Raw genomic sequence first — 23610 nt, 5'->3', positions numbered from 1 at the left:
GGATAGGCTGCCCATGATTGCCTTTGAGCTAAAAGCCCATCTTGCCCCCCAAGTTTACTCCTATTCTCTAAAAGGAAAACTAACAGTTACAGCATTGATTCCTTTCTTAAGACATAAAAGTTCTCTTTAGCAATTTGGGTATGTTTTAGTTAAGGGCAAACCATGAATCCATTATCAGACATCAGCTCCTTAATAGGGAGCAGAAAACTGATGGGATAGGACATGAAATGAAATAGGTTGATTTTAATGGCGAGGAGCCCCACCTAATCTAGTACACTTTTTTTTTTTACCCAGTCCTACCCTGAGTGTCTTATTTGGATGTAGTGGAGATGGAGTCTACTCAAGTTGGTACCTGACAAAGGCCAAATCCCATACTAGTTGCTTTTATAGATGAATTTTGAATTCTTAGCCAAAATTCAAGGGCAGTGACCCAAAAGGAGACAGTACTGTCTCCATGTTACATGCCTAAGGAAACAGGCTCAGAGTGATTTACCTGGCTGTGGTGTTGTAGTTGCTTGCAGGGAATTTTAAATCTAGATGGCTTATCTCTTAAATCCGGTCAGTGCTCTTTTGCATTGTATCTTGCACCCACTTCAGGAAGAGAAGGGGATGAGAGAATTGCCTGTGGCTGATTTATTGGCGCCTGTGGTTGCCCAGAGAGGCCAAGCAGGACTTTCAGCTGCCCTCTGTGCCTTAGAAAGTGGAGCCGTGTACTTCCACCCTATCTCCTAAGGGGAATGCGAAGGAGCCAGGCAGTCTAGCTGGGGAGGAGGGGCCCAAAAGCTTTGGCCATAAAATATCTTGGCCAGGGTTGTTCTGGGAAGTGTTGTGTAATGCTCTTCCCCACCACTGAACCAAAGTGATTTATTTACCATGGTCTGTAAGTGGTGCTTGACCAGCTTGTTCATTTCAGCAATATCGGCCAGAAAAGTTAAGAGGTTTTATATTATTGCAGATTTTTCCCTTGTTTTAAAAAAAGCATTGCACGTGCCCTTATCTTGATGAATTACAAAGTACTTCTACACCACTTCCTGTGCCCCCTTTCTGCTTATTTATTCTAAAATAGCATTTGAATTTCAGACTTTTGATAAGAGAAAATTAAGAAAAATAGTGTACTGCACCAGTTCATAGTTACCAGCATTGGCTGTGGTAATAGAACTGATCTCCGTTTGCCAGTTGTGTGTCCTAAGTCTAGGTTTTTTTCTTCATCTGTAAAATGAAAATGAAAATAATATATATTAGTCGCAGTGAGGATTGAAAAAGGTAATGTATATAGAGCACTTAGCACAAGACCTTTCCTGTTGTATTTACCAATTATAATGCTACTGAAAATAACCAGAACAGTATTATTCTCCCTAGGAACAGAGGGATATTGCTTTTTTTTTTTTTTTTGAGACAGAGTCTCAAGCTGTCATCCTGCATAGAGTGCTATGGCATCATAGTTCACAGCAACCTCAAACTCTTGGGCTCAAGCAATCCTCTTGCCTGAGTTTTTTCTATTTTTTAGTAGAGACAGGGGTCTCGCTTTTTGCTCAGGCTGGTCTTGAACTCATAAGCTCAAGCTATCCACCTGCCTCAGCCTCCTGGAGTGCTAGGATTATAGCCACTGTCCTAGGCCTGTCTTTTGTACTTTAAATATTTTTCTTTCAGAGATACAGTCTTTATTTCTTTTTACTGGACTGAGAAAATTTTTTTCCTTTCCTTCACAGGGTTCTGATTTTTTCTTTTAAGGATTAACAGTTTGCTCCCAGTGTTGTTAGCATTCTTGTTTGCCTGGCTTTATCAGGCATCCCACAATGTAATGTTTAGATAGGGGCTAGAGAAGCTTGGTTGTTGCTTGTGTCTGACAATAGGCGGGAGGCCCCCAGAACGTTTCTCTGTTCTGTTAAAGGTTTCTAGAGCATAATTGCTTTTCCTGTATCATTTACCACTACTTCATTCTCTCTTCTCTAACAGTCTCAGATTTTCATAGGCAGATGTCTAGAATTTTTACCTCAAATAGTATTTTCAGTATTTGGAATTTCTATATCACTTTTGGATATTATAAAAGTAGGTATAACAGAGTAAGAAGGTAAATATTTCTTTTTCTTAAGTACTATTAAGAAGTCTGAAAATGGTGTGTTCCTCCACCTTCCCACCTGTGCCTACTCTGCTAGTATAGCAACAATTTTGTTTCTTTCCTTCTTTTTCTTTTCTTTCTTTCTTTTTTTTTTTTTGAGACAGAGCCTCAAACTGTCACCCTGGGTAGAGTGCTGTGGCATCACAGCTCACAGCAACCTCCAGCTCCTGGGCTTAAGTGATTCTCTTGCCTCTGCCTCCCAAGTAGCTGGGACTATAGGCACCCGCCACAATGCCCAGCTATTTTTTGGTTGTATTTGTCATTGTTGTTTGGCAGTCCACCTGCCTCAGCCTCCCTGGATTCGAACCCACCAGCTTTGGTGTATGTGGCTGGCACCTTAGTCGCTTGAGCTACAGGCACCGAGCCACAGTTTTCTTAATCTGGCCAATTTTTTAATTTAAAGTTATAATTGGAAATACGGTTACTTTTTTTTTTATTTAGTTTAATAAATTCCCACACTTTGAATCCTTGTGAAGTTTCTTTCGTAGATACTAGTATAAAGTTGTTCCATCTTATTTTGAACGAATCCAGAGTTACTATAATCTAGAAATTAAAGAAGATTTTTGTAGTATCAAAGTACTTTTAGAGTATGAAATAGTCTCTTGGGTTTCCTTGGTCCCTGTTTTTCTGAGGCAGTGGTTCTTAATTCAGGTGTCATGTTAGAACTACCTGAGGAGCTTTCTTAAAAAAGAATCTGTGCCTTACCCCTACCAGTTCTGTTTGTGTTGGTCTGGGGTGGGGCTCAGACATCAGTATAGCTCTGCATAGAAAGTTTTACAGTGATGAGAGCCTCTGTTCTAGGATAAAATAACTTCTCCATTCTTTTTGTTCTATAGGAAATTAAATGTCACAGCTTCACAATCATCTGAAAGTGCCATGAAAAAGTTAAAGTGGCCAGGCACCTTGACTCATGCCTGTAATCCTAGCCTTTTTTGAAGGTGCAAGGTAGGAGGATTGCTTGAGTCCAGGAGTTCAAAACCAGCTTGGACAGCTTAATAAGACCCTGTCTCTTTGAAAAACAAACAAAACAGGCCAGGTGAGGTGGCTCATGCCTGTAATCCTAGCACTCTAGGAGGCCCACACTGGAGGATCTGTTGAGCTCAGGAGTTTAAGACCACCTGAGCAAAAGCAAAACCAGCCTGAGCAAGAGTGAGATCCTGTCTCTACTAAAAATATAAAAAACAATAACCAGGCTTTGCAGTGGTTGCCTGTAGTCACACCTACTCAGGAAGCTAAGGCAGGAGGATTCTTGAGCCCTGGTGTTTGAAGTTACTGTAAGCTAGATTGACAGCATGGCACTCTAGCCTGGGGCAACAGAGTGAGACTCTTGTTTCAAATAAACCAAAAAAACAAACAAAAAACTCACCACAAAATTAGCGAAGCCAGGAGTTTGAAGTTACAGTGAGCTGTGACTACACTGTCCTAGGTGACAAAGTGAGCACCCTGTCTCTCAAAAAGACAAAAAAATTTACTATATAAAGTCTTTCATCACATGACACTTGGAATATTTTGTTTTTGCCTTAGTATTTCTAGCCTTCTCAAAAAAAAATAAAAATAAATACATAGAAAGTTGTTCCATTTTACTTAGCTTGAACTAATCCAGAGTTACTACAATCTAGAAAGCAAAGGTTTTTGTAGACTCTTAAATATCAATGCTAAACCTATTACAATATAGATCTCACTTTGATAACTGATAATTTCTTTGAGACAGAGTCTCAGTCTGTCACCCTGGGTACAGGCCATGGCATTGTCACAGCTCACAGCAACCTCAAGCTCTTGGGTTCAAGTGATCCTCTTACCTCATCCTCCCAAGTAGCTGGACTACAGGCGTGTACCACCACACCTGGCTAGTTTTTCTGTTTTTAGTAGAGAAGGGGGTCTCCCTCTTGCTAAGGCTGGTTCTGAACTCAAGGAATCTTTGTGCCTTGGCCTCCCCAAGTGCTGGGATTACAGGTGTGAGCCACCGTGCCAGATAAAAGTTTTTTAAATGTAGCACTCTTACATTTTGGGTCTAGTATTTGTAAATATACCAAAACGATAAATTCTTTTCCTATAACTTTTCTTGCATCTTAAAATTTCCACCAAAAATTTTTAAATGTAACTTTTAAGAATGCTTGAGGGAGGCTGGGTGAGGTGGCTCACTTTGGAAGGCCGAGGAAGGTAGATTGCTTGAGCTTAGGAGTTCAAGACTAGCCTGAGCAAGGGTGAGAACCCATCACTAAAAATAGTCAGGTGTTGTGGCAGGCACCTGTAGTCCCAGCTACTCAGGAGGCTGAGGCAAGAAGATTGCTTGAGCCCAAGAGTTTGAGCTTGAGCTCAAACTGGCACTCTACTGAAGGTGACAAAGTGAGACTCTGTCTCAAAAAAAAAAAAAAAGAATGTTTGGGGGAACTTTGGTTCACATAATAAAGAAAATAAAAAGGATGGCAAAAAAGAATGAGCAAAGACTATATAAAAATCCTACCTAATAATTTGCGAAGTAGGTTGTATTAGAAAATGTTCTTTTAACTTTGCAGTGGATGGGAGCTATTGATTTGAGATATGTTGCCTTAAAACATCAAAGTTGCCTTTTATTATGAAAGCAAACACTTGAGCCTATTATGTATATTCAGGTTTTTAAAAACAGATCTAAATGTTTCATTGAAACTTTACCCCTATATCTGACTTAATATGTTAGCAATTCTTGCCATCACTATTATGTTGAAAGTTCTAGATGGGGGTTTTGAAGAAAGGGTTTAAAGTCAGACTTGAAGTATTGCCAGCATCATTTAATAGCTAGTTGTTATATTTGGGGTACCTTTCCTACCTTACGAGCCTGTGGTTCCTCAACCATAAAATAGAGTTAATAATACTTCCTCTTCTATCTCATAGGAGTAGGAAAAAAAGCTGATGTAGGGCAGTGGGTCAAAGTGTGGTCCAGGGACCCACTGGAGGTTTCAGTGGGTCCATAAGAATCTTTTTGTTTTGTTTTTTTTTTGCGCTAGAGCCTCAAGCTGTCGCCCTGGGTAGGGGCGTCACAGCTCACAGCAACCTCCAACTCCTGGGCTCAAGCAATTCTCCTGCCTCCACTTCCCAAGTAGCTGGGACTATAGGCACCTGCCACAACCCCCGGCTATTTTTTTTGGTCGCAGCTGTCATTGTTGTTTGGTGGGCCCGGGCTGGATTCGAACCCACCAGCTCAAGCGTATGTGGCTGGCGCCTTAGCGTCTTGAGCCACAGGTGCCGAGCCAAGAATCACCCTTTTATAAGAATAAACTCTCAACATTCTTGAATAAAATATCATATAAGAACTCCTGATCTGTAATATATGGAGCAGCCTCCAAAAAGCACAATTAAGGATAAAAAAAAAGAACATACAAGAAGATTGAATACAAGAACATATTGAATACAAAAGTAAATGAATCCAGCTCTTTTTTTTATTTTTATTTTTTGGAAATGGTATTGCTCTGTTGCTATAGCTAGAGTACAGTATTATCATCATGGTTCACTGCAACCTCAAATTCTTAGGCTCGAGCAATCCTGCCTCAGCCTCCTAAGTAGCTGGGACTACAGGCACCACACCCACTAATTTTTTTTATTTTTTGTAGAGACCAAGTCTTTTCTTTTTTTTTTTTGCAGTTTTTGGCTGGGGCTGGGTTTAAACCTGCCTCCTCTGGCATATGGGGCTGGCGCCCTACTCCTTTGAGCCACAGGCGCCGCCTAGAGACGAAGTCTTGTTCTTGCTCAGGCTGGTCTTAAATTCCACCTGCCTTGGCCTCCCTATGATTACAGGTGTGAGCCACTGTGCCCAGCTTCATTATTGCCATTTTAAATTATATTTCTCACTTAAATTTCTAACATGGTAAATATTGATTAATATTATTGATGCAAACATCTTTTTATGGTCTTTAATGATTATTTAAGAGCATAACTGGATCTTGAGACCAAAACTTTTTAGAACTGCTGGTAAAGGACAATGGTTGAGTATTTCCTATTGGGACAATTCTGCTGATAAAAACCATAAACTTGAAAAAAAATTTTTTTAAATTACAAAAAAAATAAATAAAAATAAAGAATAAATAAATAAAAATTACATTTGAGGGTTTGGTGCCTGTAACTCAGTGAGCAGGGCGCCGGCCAGATACCCCGAAGCTGGCAGGTTTGAGCCTGGCCTGGGCCTGCTAAAGAACAATGACAACTGCAACCAAAAATAGCCGGGCACTGTGGCAGGCACCTATAGTTCCAGCCACTTGGGAGGCTGCGGCGAGAGAATCGGTTAAGAAGAGTTTGAGGTTGCTGTGAGCTGTGATGCCACGACTTTACTGAGGGCGACATAGTGAGACTCTGTCTCAAAAAAAAAACAAAAAAATGAGGATTTCTTAGAAAGGATGTTGGGGTGAAATAACTCCAAATACTGTCTATAAATTCTGCTTGAATATCTTGCAAACTCCTGATCTGTAATATATGGAGCAGCCTCCAAAAAGCACAATTAAGGATTAAAAAAAGAACAGAGATTTTAGCTGCTCTCCAGCATAGGAGAGGCAGAACTTGGCATTTAAGTCAAGTTACTTGTCAGCAAAAACAAAAACATCAACACCCTTAGAACAAATATTATAGAATCTAGAGTCAACTTTATTAGTTACAGCGTCTAGATATAATCTGAAATGACTAGACAGGAAACCATTACCCTAATAGGTGGAGATTGACCCCCAAAAATCCAACCTTTGTTGGATATAGAAGAGAAAATTTAAAGCAGTTATAGTAAGTACGCTCAAAGATATAAACCAAAATAAAATTGTATATATGAACAAATAGGAAATCTTAGCAGAGAAATGGAAACTTTGAAAAAGAAACAAATGAATATTTTAGACCTGAAAATATAATATCTGAAACAAAACATCTCCCTGGATGGGTTTAACAGATTAGAAATGATAGAAGAATTAGTGAATTTGAAGACAGATTAATAGAGGCCAGATGCTGTGACTCACACCTATAATCCTAGCACTGTGGGAGGCCACGGTGGGTGGATTGCTTGAGTTCAGGAGTTAGAGACCAGCCTGAGCAAGAGCGAGACCCCTTCTCTATTAAAACCAGAAAAATTAGCTGAGCATTGGCCAGGTGCCTATAGTTCCAGCTACTCAGGAAACAGAGGCAGGAGGATTGCTTGAATCCAGGAGTTTGAGTTGCTGTGAGTTAGGCTGATGCCAGGGCACTATAGCCTGGGTAGCAGAGTGAGACACTGTCTCAAAAAAGAAAAAGAGGACTCGGCGCCTGTGGCACCTGAGCTGGTGAGTTCGAATCCAGCCCGGACCCGCCAAACGACGACGGCTGCAACCAATAAATAGCCAGGCGTTGTGGTGGGTCCCTGTAGTCCTAGCTACTTGGGAGGTGGAGGCAAGAGAATCACTTGAGCCCAGGAGCTGGAAGGTTGCTGTGAGCTGTAATGCTATGGCACTCTACCCAGGGTGACAGCTTGAGGCTCTGTCTCAAAAAAATAAATAAATAAATAAAAGAAAAAGAGATTAGTAGAAATTACCTACTCTGAAGCAGAAAGAAATAAAATTAGTGTATATGAAAGTTCTCTTATAACTCAGTGCTCTAGGTTTCTTTCAAGGTTGCCTAAACTCACCTCTTCCCTTTACGTGTGGACTGACTTCATAGATTATAAATCATTGCCATTTAGGGTGGCACCTCTGGCTCAGGGGGTAGGGTGCTGGCCCCATATACTGAGGGTGGTGGGTTCGAACCTGGCCCTAGCCAAACTGCAGCAAAACATAGCCGGGTATTGTGGTGGGTGCCTGTAGTCCTAGCTACTCAGGAGGCTGAGGCAAGAGAATCTCCTAAACCCAGGAGTTGGAGGTTGCTGTGAGCTGTGATGCCACAGCACTCTACTGAGGGCGATAAAGTGAGACTCTGTCTCTAAAAACAAATAAATAAATAAATCAGTGCCATCTAAGAGTACTCTGAAGTTCTTTCTCCTCAGTTCATTTCTTTTCTACTGTCAGAAAAATAAAGACCTCTTTTCTCCACAGGTAGCTGCTACGTTTACACTTTTGATGGAGTCCCTTCCGGCTTCGCTCAGGGACAGACTGCTCCCTTCAGCCTAAAGGTCTTCCTTTGATCTGCAGCTTCCTTAGCGGCCATGCTTTCTCTGGAGCCCAGTCCTATTTATTGATCCACTGTGATCACTGAACATTTCTGCTCAGATGTCCTGAGGTAGACACCTTGAGCTCTCTGTGGGAAAAGTGAAACCCTTCCTACCAAGCCAGTTTCTATGCCACTTCTCTAGTTTTCTGGGACCCTGCTTTTATATTTGTGTCTTGCATATGTTAATTACTTTGCAAATGTGATCTGAAGAAATGGATGAATTTCTCTAGTTATCCAAGCTGGAACTCTGTGAGTCTCACCTTTGACTTGAGCTTCTGCTGTCTGACTGCATCTAATCTGCGGCCAAGTCATGTGAGCTTTGTGTCTGATGTGCTTGTTGCATCCTTCCTCATTCCCACTGCCATTACTCGGATGTTGTAGTAGGCTCCTAGCCAGTCTTCTTTTTCCGTGCCTTTCCCTTAGTAATGTATTCTGTATGGTTCTACTTGAGCAGTCCTGACTCACAGGCCTTCTGATGGTGATGATGATGATAACAGGGATTTATTGAACTATGTGCCCCACTATTTCTCAGTGCTTATATGCATTGTCTTATTAAATCCATATAACAATTTATAAGGTAGATACTGACTTTAACCATTCGTTATAAGTGAAACAGAGACCCAGAGAGTTGTGTCTAGTTAAGACCACACAGCTAGTAAATGACAGAGCTGTAATTTTAAGCTGTCTGATTCCAGGGTCCAAGCATTAACCATGGTACTATTTTCCCTCCTACATACTAGAGTAACTGATCATGCTGTTCTCACTCAAACACTGAATGGAGCTCACTTTCAACACACCTGTAGTACTTTTTACATTCAGTACCCTCTGAAAACCGACCTCATCTCTAGTTACTTCCTTCTGTTTACTTTGGTTTTTTTCTATGCCAAACTGAATCCTTCTGTTTCTTAATATTCATATCCTTCCCATTAATTTTACTCATTCCATTTTTTTCAGTCTGTTCATGTAAATCTAGTTGAAATGACGTATTTTCCACCCAGTCACCTGTATTTTATCTTCCCCTCAGCTCTGTGACACTCAGTGCTTTTTTTTTTTTTGTAGTTTTTGGCTGGGGCCAGGTTTGAACCCGCCACCTCCAGCATATGGGGCCAGCGCCCTACTCCTTGAGCCACAGGCGCCACCTGACACTCAGTGCTTTTGCTTCATCTTATAAGTACTATTTGATATTCTGTCTTCCCTAAGAGCTTAAGTACAGCATCTGTCTTTTTTTTTTTTTTTTCTGTTTTCATGCCTTTTACTATGCATGCTTTTGAATATTTTTTCTTTCTGAAATTTCTTTTTAAAAGTATTTGTTGATGGGCCGGTTGCTGTGGCTCATGCCTGTAATCCAGACCAAAGTGGGTGGATTGCCTGAGCTCACAGGTTTGAGACCAGCCTGAGTCAGAGTGAGACCCTCTCTCTAAAAACAGCCGGGTGTGGCTCGGCACCTGTAGCTCAGCGGCTAGGGCACCAGCCACATACACTGGGGCTGCTGGGTTGAACCAGGCCCAGGCCTGCCAAACAGCAATGACAACTACAACCAAAATATAGCCAGGCGTTGTGGTCCGCGCCTATAGTCCCAGCTACTTGGGAGGCTGAGGCAAGAGAATCATTTAAGCCCAAGAGTTTGAGGTTGCTGTAAACTATGCCTCCATAGCACTCTACCCAGGGCAAAAGTGAGACTCTGTCTCAAAAAAAAAAAAAAAAAGAAAGCCAGGCATTGTGGCAGGTGTCTGTAGTCCCAGCTACCTGGAAGGCTGAGGCAAGAAGATTGCTTAAGCACAAGAGTTTGAGGTTGCTATGATGCCACAGCACTCTACCAAGGGCAAAAGTGAGACTCTGTCTCAAAAATAAATCAATTAAATAAATAAATAAATATTTGTTGAGTAAATGAAGAGTTTATTACTCGTAGACCATTAACTGTAAGATTTTTGTATGTGTGCCTTATTAGTGTTCTATTTCTCATTGCTGTATTGTTCAATAGTTTATTATACTAATGTACAATGTAGAATAGAAAGAACTGGTAAAAATGTTTATGATCTGAGCGCTTAGTTTTTTTGAGACAATTTGTAAGGCTAGTTTAAGATACTTCAATTTGAACCATTTCATTGATTCTAATGTTTTTCATATACTAAAATTTCTAATATACAGGTGTTTTTTTTTTCTCAGCCTCCTAAGTAGCTGTGACTACAGGTACATGCCACAGTGCTCAGCTATTTTTAGAGACAGGGTCTCGGTCTTGCTCAGGCTGGTCTCGAACTCCTGAGCTCATGCAATACACCCACCTTGGCCTCTCAGAGTGTTAGGTTTACAGGTGTGAGCCACCGCACCCGACCCACACAGTGGCTTTGACTTAGTAGAGGGGACTGTGGACAGAACCTTGACTCAAACTGGACCCAGTCAGAGTCTCTTGGCTAAAATTTTAGAGCTGAGACTCAAGTAGTTATTGGTACTTAACATCTCCATGGTCATATTTGGCTACTATGTGTGAAGTAGAAGGTAGTTTGTACTGAGACAGAAAAATAAAGTGGAAGTCTAGGGGGGAAATCATACATTCAAAGCGAGTGGGGAGAAAGAAAGAGGACATACAAGAGCAAGAGAGAACGATTGATTGATATTCTGCAAGAGGGAGATAGCCCTGCTTTACACAGTTTTTCAGTTGTTTCCTATCCCTAGTGAGGCATGGAGACCTAGCTCTTCCTTGGGTTCTAAACTTCCAATAACATTATTTTTGCCAAGTCAGCATAAACAGATTTTATTTTCACAACCAAATGTCCTGAACAAAAATTTGTGAGCCATTAGCAATGAGGGCCTGATCACAAGCTAAGGTATAGGATGTGAGAAATTTTCTCCATAGCCTCAGTATCTTCTGTAAGGCAACATGCAGTTCTGTCCTCTGAGCCCCACTGTAGGACATACTAGGAGATAAAGTCCTAGCCTCTGATCTCTGGGGGTCGCATAGGCAATGCAGTCCTAACCTCGATGCCTGTCATCAGGGAAACGTATTCCAAACCTCACTACGTGTTGTAGAGGATCATGGGAAGGGTGAAATGCCTCAGTATTAATTATGGAGCATCTCATAAAATGTCATCTTAGCCTCATCTCTGCTGTAGAACATGGTGGGAGAAATAGTTCTGGCCCAGTTTTTGTTGTAAGGCACCATGGAAGATACAGTCGTTCCTTCCTTCTCTCCATTCTTTCTTCATCGCCTGCCATGTTCCAGGCACCAAGACTACAGTAGCAAACAAATAAAAGGCTTTTAGAGGTTTTTTTTTTTTTAATGTGGCAAATATTTTATTTATTATTTATCCAATACAATTAAAAACAAAAGGATACATACAGGAAACAGTAAGTTGGGAAATTTCACAGGCCCTATGACCAGAATTCTATGAGAACTTCTGACACAATGGTAAACTCTTTACTTGCAGGCACGCTGAAATATTTTCAAAATACAATCTATCAATGCTTTCCCTTAAAAGAAATGACCCACAAGAGCCAATAATGTAATATCCTTTTCTAAATAGTTAGCAAAACAGAAACTAAAGTAGGATTATTGATGATGGTTTTTTTTTTTTTTTTGTAGAGACAGAGTCTCACTTTATGGCCCTCGGTAGAGTGCCGTGGCCTCACACAGCTCACAGCAACCTCTAACTCCTGGGCTTAAGCGATTCTCTTGCCTCAGCCTCCCGAGTAGCTGGGACCACAGGCGCCTGCCACAACGCCCGGCTATTTTTTGGTTGCAGTTTGGCCGGGCCAGGTTTGAACCCGCCACCCTCGGTATATGGGGCCGGCGCCTTACTGACTGAGCCACAGGCGCCGCCCTTGATGATGGTTTTTTAAAAATGATGTTTTATCTAACTGTACAAAAGGAGAGCAAGTTACATTTAATATTTGAGCTTATGCTCATTTAAATTCTACCAATAATTTAACATATTTTATAAAAAGTTTTATTGTCATTTATCACATTTAATTATAATTTAACAAAAGGTTTCTTTTTTTTTTTAAATACCTCTATAAATCTGTGGTGTAGAGTCAAGGGTAATGTATTAAGTACAATAAATAGTGACTTTTGGTTAAATGGCCGCTTGAAACAATACCCACAAATTGGATTTTTGTTTATATTCCTTTAGAATTCGTTCAAATCTGTAACTTCTGTTCTCTTGTTATTTTTTATTTCATTGCTACTTAACATCTTTTAAAAATGAGACTGTAAGGGGGTAAGAGTTTGGGTTTTTTTTTTTTTAATTAGAGAAGGAAGGGGGAAAATTATTATGTTTGAAGAAGTTGGGTTTAAGAACTCTGCATCAATGTAGAGTTAAAAGAATTAAGTTGCAGGAGTGGCACCTGTGGCTCAAAGGAGTAGGGCGCCGGCTCCATATACCGGAGGTGGTGGGTTCAAAACTGGCCCCAGCCCAAAACTGCAAAAAAAAAAAAAGAATCAAGTTGCAGGATTCCTAAAGTACAATATTATTTAAATTTTAAAACATGCAAAACAATACCTTGTTAAATGTTACGTACTCAGCAGTAAGAATGTAATGTTGTACAAGAGAATCACAAACACTAAATTCAGGATGGTGGTCACTTTGGAGGCAAGGTGGGTGGGAGAATACAATGAAGGAAAGATGCAAGGGGGCCTCTACTGTATAATTTTTTTGGTTTTTGTTTTGAGATAGGATCTAGCTTTGTGACCTGAGCCATATGATCAGTGGCTTGATCATATCTCACGACAACCTCAGATTCTGGGACTTAAGTGATCGTCCTGCCTCAGCCTCCCAAGTAGCTGGAACTAAAGGTGTGTATCATACAAACTGGCTGAATTTTTTTAGTTTTTGTAGACATGGGGGTCTTACTGTATGGCCCAGGCTGGTCTTGAACTCCTGATCTCAAAGGATCCTCCTGCCTCAGCCTCCAAAAGTGCTAGAATTACAGGCATGAGCTACTGTGCCTGGCCTATAATGTTTATTTTCTGCGCTGAGTAGTGGGTGGGTGGATATTTGTTACTGTGATCCCTGTATCTCCTTGTCTATCTGAAATATTTTATAATTTTTTTAAAATGAGGGGAAAAGGAATATAGGTATGTATTTATATTAAACTTTAATAAAAAGAGGGTTTTTTTAAGTTCAAATAGGAAATTTTCCCCATAACGCTACTTAGTTTCCTTCCTAGAAGTGAACATTTTACTGGTTTCTTTCGTTTGTAGGTACATGTAACATGTACAAAAAAGAATGTATTTATGTATAAATTCCTCTCCCACCTTTAAAAATAAAATAATCTGGATCACAAACTGTGATGTATATATACCATGGAATATTACTATGCAGCCATTAAAAAAATGGAGACTTTACATATTTTACATCTATCTGGATGGAGTTAAAATACATTCTTCTTAGTAAAGTATCACAAGAATGGAAAGATGAATATCCCATGTACTCCATACTAATATGAAATCAATATATAAACAATGACATGTTCCTAAGAACAATAAAACACTATTATAGTCCAGTTCAGGGGTAGAGGAAGCGGAAGGGGGGAGTACGAATGGCAGAGAGAGGGAGGCATGAGGTGGGATCTCACCTACTGTGCACATTGTGAGGGTGCATAACAGGCCTCCTGGGTGAGGGGCTCTTCTGCAATTGGAACTTTGCCCTGGAAGTGAGAACAATGTAACCTAAATTTTGTACCCTCATTAATTTGAATAAAGTTAAAAAAATACTGTATAAATTTTAAAAAAGAATAGATAACGTGATGCCATGTGGAGTTTTAAAACCCTTCTAATTATGCTAATGAGGTTTAAAATAAGCCTAATGGGACCAAAAACCCTCACATTTGAAACCTCATAATGTATTACAAAATGTATTACAGTAGTAAAGAATGAACAAAAAAAAAGAAATAAAAATAATTGTTCTCCTTTTATATAAGTAGTAGTCTTCTCTATGTAATACTAATAATATGCCTTTTTCACTTAACGTGTCTTGGAGATTATTCTATATCTGTACATTAAATATGTAGTTTTAATAAATATAATAGATTTTACATTTTGTCAGTAATAATTACTATTATCTTTACCAGTTATATTTATCTACTAATAAACATAAATATTTGTTTTGCTATATTGTATTTGTTTTACCAGCAGGAAATCTTGAGTTTCTCTGTGATTTCTCTTTCCAAATACATGAGGCTTTCCATGGGTATCTCTTTTTTGTTTTTATCTTTTTTTTTTTTTTAGTGACAGGGTCTCACTCTGCTGCCCATGCTAGAGTTCAGTGACCTGCCTGATCATAGCTCACTGCAGCCTCAAACTGCTGGGCTCAAGCAAAATCTTCCTGTGTTAGCCCCCTGAGTAGCTAACTACAGGCATATACCACCATACCTTGCTAATTTCTTTTATTTTTTGTAGAGATGAGGTCTTACTGTGTTGCCCAGCATAGTCTCAAACTTCTGGCCTTACGCAGTCCTTCCACTTCCGCCTCCCGTTGTGCTGGGTTGACAGGTGTGCCACTGCCAGGGCCCACAGGTATTTTTATGTGTACCCCTTCTGTTCCCTAGCCTTCTGCAGTTTGTGGGTCATATTCCTTTTGGAAGGTAGGAAGGAAGGAAGTTTTGGGCTCTGGACCTGAGTTGCCTAAGTTTGAATCCCCTGCTGTGCCACTTCCTAGCAGTGTGACCTTGGGTAAATTACTTTAACTTTGTGTTGATTCAGCTGTTTCATCTGTAAGAGGCATATAGTATTCCCTTTCTTAGAGAGTTATTTTAAGAATTAAATGAATGAAAAGTACATAGGAAGTATTATAAAATATTAGCTATTTTTATTACCTTATCAAACATTCAGCTGTCTGCTCCCTAGGCTACTGCCAGTCTTCAGATGGCTAACCCCATACTCTACCACTGTCCTCCTTGGACCTTGGTCTTACTGGCTAGTGAGGGAACCTCTTTCTCTTTTCAGGTCCTGCTCTTTCTCCCAGCCACTCAGTAATGCTCTTTATTCTACACCTGCCTTCTCCCTAAAGCACCAGGGCTCTCTGCACACCTAGGGTAGAGAAGGCGATGAACTATAGTCTCCTATCTGCCTGAAACTAGGGCACTCCTGAATATCCTTGCTGTTTGTACTAGGCCTTTGGCCAGAATTCTGCATATTCTTCCTCATGTAGGATTTTCCTGGAGACCCAGTTGTTCCATCCTGCCTTCTATTTTGCTTGGGAAGCTACCTATTTATGGGTATCTGCATTTAGTTGAGATCAGGGTTTAAGTTCTTTCTCATGAGGCTCCTGGTCCCCATGTAAATCAGGGGATGTGGGTTGACATCTATTTTAAGGGTTCCTGAACTACTGTGACTGATAAGTCCCCCTAACGTTTTATGATAGTTGAGAGTACCAGAGGATCCCTAAGGGAGCTATTAACATTTATAGCTTAATATTTGAATAGCTTACAACATGATTTTCTCATAAGTTATCACATTTAACTTTGAGGCAGGAATCAGTATCTTGTTTCCACTTTTCTAGTGAGGAAACATCATGGTCACACAGAAAAGGACAGGCGTTTTTGCTCATGGGTCACTCATACCAAGCTACCTTTTTACCAGATGAAAGAGGTCCTATTTTATAGTTCAGCAGAGTCTATATTAATTGTCATAATGTTTTTTGTTTTTTGGTTTGTTTGTTTGGGTTTTTTTTTGAGACAGAGTCTCAAACTGTTGCCCTGGGTATAGTGCCATAGCATCACAGCTCACAGCAACCTCATACTCTTGGGTTTGAGCAATTCTCTTGCCTCAGCCTCCCAAGTTGGGACCACAGGCGCCCGCCACAACGCCCAGCCATTTTTTTGGTTTGTAGTTATCATTGTTGTTTGGCAGCTCAGGCTGGATTCGAACCTGCCAGCTCCAGTGGATGTGGCTGGCACCCTAGCCGCTTGAGCTACAGGCACTGAGCCCATAATGGAGGGTTTTAATGTAACCTAGGTTTGGGGTAAAAATAACAATATTTAAAACTGTCGAATAATTTTATTTAAATTTGCATTTCCCTGCAATTCTGTAGATTTGTGTGAACTACAAGCAATTTTGTTTTAAGACAGAGTCTCACTCTGTCACACTGGGTTGAGTGCCGAGGTGTCGTAGCTCATAGCAACCTCAAATTTTTGGGCTTAAGCAATCCTCTTAACTCAGTCTCCCAAGTAGCTGGGACGACAGGCATGTGCCACAATACCAGGGTGGTTTTTTTAATTTTTAGTAGAGATGTTGTCTTGCTCTTGCTCAGGCTGGTCTAGAATTCCTGAGCTTAAGTGATCCACTGCCTCAGCCTCCCAGAATGCTAGGAGGTGTAAACCACTGCACCCAGCCTTGTAGACAATTTTGTAAAACACAGAAAAAACATACCATATGTATTTATGTTGTTCTTTTTCTCAGAGCCACGATGGACACTACTAGCCACAGCCTTGTCCTTTTGCAACAGCTGAACATGCAGCGAGAATTTGGTTTTCTGTGTGATTGCACAGTTGCTATAGGAGATGTTTACTTCAAAGCCCACAGAGCTGTGCTTGCTGCGTTTTCCAACTATTTCAAGATGATATTTATTCACCAAACAAGGTAAGGATGTATTTTTGTAAATCAGAAGAATTTTTAATATTGTGATTTATATAACCTTTGTTATAATACTATTTTGGAAATTCTTTGTTATAGGGTCACCTTAAGGAAATACTTTATAATAATTTGTTCTGTATATTAGTAATTAAACTCAGTGTGGAAGATAAGAATGAAAACAATAATAGCTAAAATTGGGCTAAGCGAGGTGGCTCATGCCTATAATCCCAGCACTCCGGGAAGCTAAGGCAGGTGGATTGCCTGAGATCACATGTTCAAGACCAGCCTGAGCAAGAGCAAGACCCCTGTCTCTAAAAATAGCTGGGCGTTGTGGTGGGCACCTGTAGTCCCAGCTACTTGGGAGGCTGAAGCTACAGAATCGCTTGAGCCCAAAAGTTTGAGGTTGCTGTAAGCTATGATGCCATAGCTTTACAGAGGGCAACAAAGTGAGACTGTGTCTCAAAAAAAATTAATACTACGGCCCAGCGCCTGTGGCTCAAGTGGCTAAGGGGCCAGCCACATACACCTGAGCTGACAGGTTCGAATCCAGCCCGGACCCACCAAATAATAATGACGGCTGCAACCAAAAAATAGCCGGGCGTTGTGGCGGGCGCCTGTAGTCCCAGCTACTTGGGAGGAGAATCGCTTGAGCCCAGGAGTTGGAGGTTGCCATGAGCTGTGATACCACAGCACTCTACCCAGGGTGACAGCTTGAGGCTCTGTCTCAAAAAAAAAAAAAAAAAAAATTGATAACTAAAGTTGAAGGCTTATCCCATATCCAAGCATTAAGTATTTAATTTAATTGTAATTTTAATTTGTAAATTTGACTGATATCCCCATTTTGGAGTTTTTTTTTTTTTTTTGCAGTTTTTGGCTGGGGCCGGGCTTGAACCCACCACCCTCAGTACATGGGGCTGGAACCCTACTCCTTGAGCCACAGGCGCTATCCCGAGATTGACTTTTAAGTAATTTGCCCATTCAATGTTATACAGCTAATAAGTTGGGCTCAAATGCAGACTTATCTGAAGTTAAAGGTCTGTGCTCTTAATCACTAAGTTATTGATTTCTTTCTTTTTTTCCTGAGGCGGAGTCTCTCTATATTGCCCATGGTAGAGTGCCATGACTCACAGTTCACAGCAACCTCAAACTCTTGGGCTTAAGTGATTCTCTTGCCTCAGCCTCCCAAGTAGCTGGACTATAGGTGCCCGTCACAACACCCGACTATTTTGTTGTTGTTGTTGCAGTTGTCATTGTTGTTTTAGCTGGTCTGGGCCAGGTTTGAACCTGCCAGCCTTGGTGTATGTGGCCGGCACCCTACCTAGAAAGCTACAGGTGCCACTCTTAAGTTATTGATTTCTATTTCATAACACTTTCATAGCAAATCATAATTCTACCCACCATATATTCCATACTACAATTCAGAAGTCATTTATTTCAGTTATTTTTTTCAAAGAGTTCTTGTGTATTTTCAAATTTGGATTACCAAATTACCAAATTTGGGAGAGGGCAGGATACCAACGGTCAGATTCTGAGCTCTTAGAAACACTGTGTTTTTGTTTTTGTTTTGTTTAGAGATGGGGCCTTACTCTCACCCGGCTGCAGTGCAGCAGCACATTCATAAGCTAGCTGCACCCTCAAACTCCTGGGGTAATTACTCCCCCACTTCAGTTTCCCAAATAGCTGGGATTACAGATGTGAGCCACTGTGCCTGGCTCACTGTATGTTTCTTAACAAACTTAATTTAATTTAATTAATTTATTTATTTTCAGTTTTTGGCTGAGGCCGGGTTTAAACCCACAACCTCTGGTATATGGGGCCGGCGCCCCACTCCTTGAGCCACAGGTGCCGTGCCTCACTGTATGTTTTTTTTAAAGGATCTTACATGAAATACTTAGGAGTTCAGCCACAATTAAACATTTCAGTGTAATTTGTTCGTTCAAACATTTATCAAATACTTACGTGTCAGGCACTGTGTGCTAGACCCCAAAGTTATATTCTCTGCTCTCAAGAAAATTTGTAGTTTGATAGAGAGGTAATGTGTATAAAGCAAATAATTGAATTCTCTGTGCCTCAGTTTCTTGTCTGTAAAATGTTAGAACAGTATATTTGCCCATGGGATGTTGAGAAGATTAAATGGATGAATTAAAGTGCTCAGAAAAGAGCTTAGTACTGTTAGCTACTGTTATGAATACTGTGATAAGTCTTTATCACAGTGTACAAGTTAGAGTAGGGTTTCAGCAGCCCTATTTTGAGAGAGTTGGAACAGGCTTTACAGAGGCCCTGGATCTTAAAGGATCAGAAGGAGTTTTTCAGATGATGTAGAGTTGTGGTCCCCAAACCCTGGGGCATGGACTGGTACCAGTCTATGGCCTGTTAGCAACCAGGCCACACAGCAGGCAGTGAGCAGTGGGCAAGTGAGCAAAGTTTTACCTGTATTTGCAGCTGCTTTCCATTGTTCACATCACCCCCTGATCTCCACCTCCTGTCACATCAGGGGTAGCAATTAGAGTCTCATAGGAGCTTGAACCCTACAGTAAGACTGAATAATTGAGGGATCCAGGCTGTGTGCTCCTTATGAGAATCTAATGCCTCCTTCTCCACCCCCTGTCCATGGAAAATTTGTTTTCCATGAAACCAGTCACTGGTGTCAAAAAGGTTGGGAACCACCATTGTAGAGGTATGTAAAAAGGCACACTGCAGTTAGAGGGGGAAAAAACGGCATGAAAACATACATAGTTATGAACCAGGCTAATACATTCAGACAGAATTATTCAGAGTAGATCAGAGTGATGGAAGGTATGACACAAAAGGGGAAAGGAGAATAGAATTATTCAGAGTAGATCAGAGTGATGGAAGGTATGACACAAAAGGGGAAAGGAGAATAGAATTATTCAGAGTAGATGAGAGTGATTGAAGGTATGATACAAAAGGGGGAAAGGAGGTGGAGTGGGGCACAGGACAGGTGAGGGGCAGCCTTTTCAGACAGGCCACTGAGTTTCTTCTCTGACCTAAGTGTCAGTGTAGATTACTTTCACTGTACTAGAAACATTACTTTTGGCTCGGCTCCTGTAGCTCAAGCGGCTAAGGCGTCAGCCACATATACCAGAGCTGGCAGGTTTGAATCCAGCCCGGATCTGTCAAACAACAATGACAACTACAACCAAAAACTAGCTGGGTGTTGTGGTGGGCACCTGTAGTCCTAGCTACTTGGGAGGCTGAGGCAAGAGAATCCCTTAAGCCCAGGAGTTGGAGGTTACTATGAGCTATAACACCACAGCACTCTACCCTGGGTGACAGCTTGAGACTCTGCCTCAAAAAAACAAAACAAAACATTACTTTCAGATTAATCTCTGAAAGCTGTTGAGTTTGGTTCAGCTCTCCAAGCACCTGTTGTACACAATCCTAGCTTTAAACCAAGGAGATACAAAAGTGGTAAGCCTGCTTTGCGGTCTCTCTTTGTTGAGCAACTAAAAATATGTTAGCAGAGCTCCGAACTGATATACAAAAAAGAAAAAAAAATTCTGCCACAGGCCATGTAAATGAACTAAGAGTGGAACCCAAAGGGAAGAGGGAATCCTCAGATGTCAGGACTAAAGAAATGCCTTCCAGTGCATTCTGAAGCCCTGACACGAACTTCTGCTTCATGGAAGGTGACCTCATTACATTGTTCCCTGATATCCAACATTCCTTCAGGTTTTCTCTATTCTACTTTTGTAAGGGGTTTTCTGATAGTTTCTTATGTAGTTATTTCCATCTATAACTTGAATTCTAGGTTCAAATGTAAAAATTGGACTTTGGGGTTATTTTAAAGCTTTTCAAAATTATACATGTATTCATTTGTGCTTTCAAGAATAGATAATACTAATATGAAACTAACAGATAAACAGCTACACCCCCACATGAGAAAAACACAATTTAATGCAAATGGGGGAGGGGAGAAGAGTGAGGGAGATTGGCAAGCTCTCACTTAATAGGCACAATGTAAGGGTATACAGCATACCCCCTTTGAAGGGTTCAAACTATAACTTGAACTTTACCTAACAAATGCAAAAAAATGTTACCGAATCATCTGTATCCTCATATTAATCTGAATTAAAAAATAACAATAGACTAGATATACTAATCCATTTTAGAAGTAAAAATAAAGTTAAGATAATTGAAATTTTAAATATTACCAATTTCAAGAAATTCTTTTTCGAATTTTAAAATATTTTTACTGTGGTAATATACATATAAATATGAAATTTGCCATTTTTACCATTTTAAATTATATAATATAGTGGAATTAATCACATTCACATGTTGTGCAACCATTACCACTATTTCCAAAACTTTTTCATGACCCCAAACAAAAACTCTATGCCCATTAAGCAATAACTTCCTATCCATTTGCCCTCAAGCTTCTGGAGACCTACTTTCTGTCACTGTGAATTTGCCTATTCTAGATATTTTATACAATGTTTGTCCTTCTGTGTCTGGCTTATTTTAGCATAATGTTTTCAGGGTTGGTCCATGTTGTAGCATATATCAGAACCCCATTCCTTTCTATGACTGAGTAATATTCCATTATATGTAGACACCACATTTGTTTATTCATTCATCTTTTGATTGACACTTGGGTTGTTTCCACCTTTGGCTACTGCGAATAATGCTACAGTGAACATTGGCATACGAGAATCAGTTTGACCGCCTGTTTTAGTACTCGTGGTTATATACTCAGTAGACTTACTTAACAGCAGGGTGCCTATTTTTTCTACCCCTGGCACATCACTTAGGAGTCACTCAAGTAGTATTAATGTTGAACTAATCAGAGTATCTGTGGTGTTTCCCAACTTAAGGCAGTAGATTGAATACATCAAGACTTATAGTTGGGCTATAAAACTAGTATAAAATAAAAATTTGAAAGTTTAAGCTTTTGATGGATGTGTTTTCTCAAGGCAGACTGCTAAGTTTGACCTTCTTAGGAAGAAATTGCTTTAGCCTAAGAGTATACTACAATTAACTAAAAGGCCAACTAAGTAATGTTTCCTTTCATGTGGGTCTGTTTTTGTTTTTAACAGTGAATGCATAAAAATACAACCAACTGACATCCAACCTGATATATTCAGCTATTTGTTGAACATTATGTACACGGGGAAAGGGCCAAAACAGATCGTGGATCATAGTCGTTTGGAGGAAGGGATTCGATTTCTTCATGCCGACTACCTTTCTCACATTGCAACTGAAATGAATCCAGTGTTCTCACCAGAGACTGTACAGTCCTCAAATTTGTATGGCATTCAGATCTCAACGACTAAAAAACCAATTGTCAAACAAGGGCTGGAGGTCAAAGATGCTCCTTCCAATAACGGTGGCAACAGAACTGCTATCCAGGGGGACCACCCCCAGTTGCAGCTCTCTCTTGCTATTGGGCTGGACGATGGCACTGCAGAGCAGCAGAGGGCCCTTTCTGCTACCCAGGCCTTGGAGGAGTACCAGAAGCCTCCAGTGTCCATCAAGCAGGAGAGGTGTGATCTGGAATCAGTGATCTCCCAGAACCATCCCTCACCCTCATCAGAGGTGACAGGCCCCACTTTTACTGAAAACAGTATCAAAGTACACTTATGCCATTACTGTGGGGAACGTTTTGATTCCCGTAGTAACCTAAGACAACATCTTTATACACATGTATCTGGATCTCTCCCATTCGGTGTTCCTGCTTCCATTCTGGAAAGTAATAACCTTGGTGAAGTACATCCACTTACTGACAATAGCAAGGCTCTTGAATGCCGTAGGCTCAGCTCCTTCATCATCAAGGAGAATGATCAGCAGCCTGACCACTCAAACCGGGGTAACACAGAGCCTTTACAGATCAGTCAAGTATCTTTAATCTCCAAAGACAGAGAGCCAGTAGAATTAAACTGTAATTTTTCTTTTTCAAGGAAAAGAAAAATCAGCTGTACCATCTGTGGTCATAAATTTCTTCGAAAGAGCCAATTGTTGGAACACATGTATATACACAAAGGTAAATCTTACAGATATAATCGGTGCCAAAGGTTTAGTAATGCATTGGGCCAGAGATATCAGACATACTGTGACAGCTGGTCTGATGTCTCCCTGAAAAGTTCTCGCTTATTGCAAGAACACTTAGATGTTCCTTGTGCCTTAGAGTCAGAGCTCACACAAGAAAAGGTGGATACTATCCTAGTTGAGTAGCAATTTCTCCATGAGAATTTTTATACCTATTCTGAAAAAGAAAATTTACATGGTTTTTTATTTTGTTTTTGAGACAGTCTCACTTTGTTGCCCCAGTAGAGGGCTGTGGTGTCACAGCTCACAGCAACCTCAAACTCCTGGGCTTAAGCGATTCTATTGCCTCAGCCTCCCAGTAGCTGGGACTACAGGCACCTGCCACAACATCCAGCTATTTTTTGTTGCAGTTGGCATTGTTGTTTAGCTGGCCCGGGCTGGGTTTGAACCCGCCAGCCTTGATGTCCGTGGCTGGTGCCATAACCACTGTGCTATCGGCGCTGAGCCAATGTGGCATTTTTTTGTTTGTTTGATTTTTTTTTTTTTTTTGTAGAGACAGAGTCTCACTTTATGGCCCTCAGTAGAGTGCCATGGCATCACACAGCTCACAGCAACCTCCAACTCCTGGGCTTAAGCGATTCTCTTGCCTCAGCTTCCCGAATAGCTGGGACTACAGGCACCTGCCACAACACCCAGCTATTTTTTGGTTGTAGTTCAGCAGGGGCTGGGTTTGAACCCGCCACCCTCGGTATATGGGGCTGGCACCTTACCAATTGAGCCACAGGCG

The 23610-nt window shown here is 40.7% G+C and overlaps 1 protein-coding gene across 8 annotated transcripts in view; it reads left to right on the top strand.

Annotated features, from left to right (window-relative positions):
- Positions 1–23610, top strand: part of ZBTB25 (zinc finger and BTB domain containing 25) — a 43635-nt gene that overhangs the window by 1252 nt on the left and 18773 nt on the right. For 2 of the 8 annotated variants that reach the window (XM_053601105.1, XM_053601104.1), the window contains exons 2-4: positions 12916–13034; positions 16641–16820; positions 21875–22818. In XM_053601105.1, the coding sequence (XP_053457080.1) occupies positions 16648–16820; positions 21875–22818 (1117 nt within the window). In that variant the 5' untranslated portion in view covers positions 12916–13034; positions 16641–16647. Of the gene's footprint in view, positions 1–8110; positions 8315–12137; positions 13035–16640; positions 16821–21874; positions 23313–23610 lie in introns of those variants that run through there. The other 6 variants (XM_053601099.1, XM_053601102.1, XM_053601106.1 and 3 more) reach the window with 5 other exon arrangements.

The sequence above is a fragment of the Nycticebus coucang genome, chromosome 9, assembly GCF_027406575.1.
Source record: "Nycticebus coucang isolate mNycCou1 chromosome 9, mNycCou1.pri, whole genome shotgun sequence".
Classification (NCBI taxonomy): domain Eukaryota; kingdom Metazoa; phylum Chordata; class Mammalia; order Primates; family Lorisidae; genus Nycticebus; species Nycticebus coucang.
This window is presented reverse-complemented; position numbering and strand designations above follow the sequence as displayed.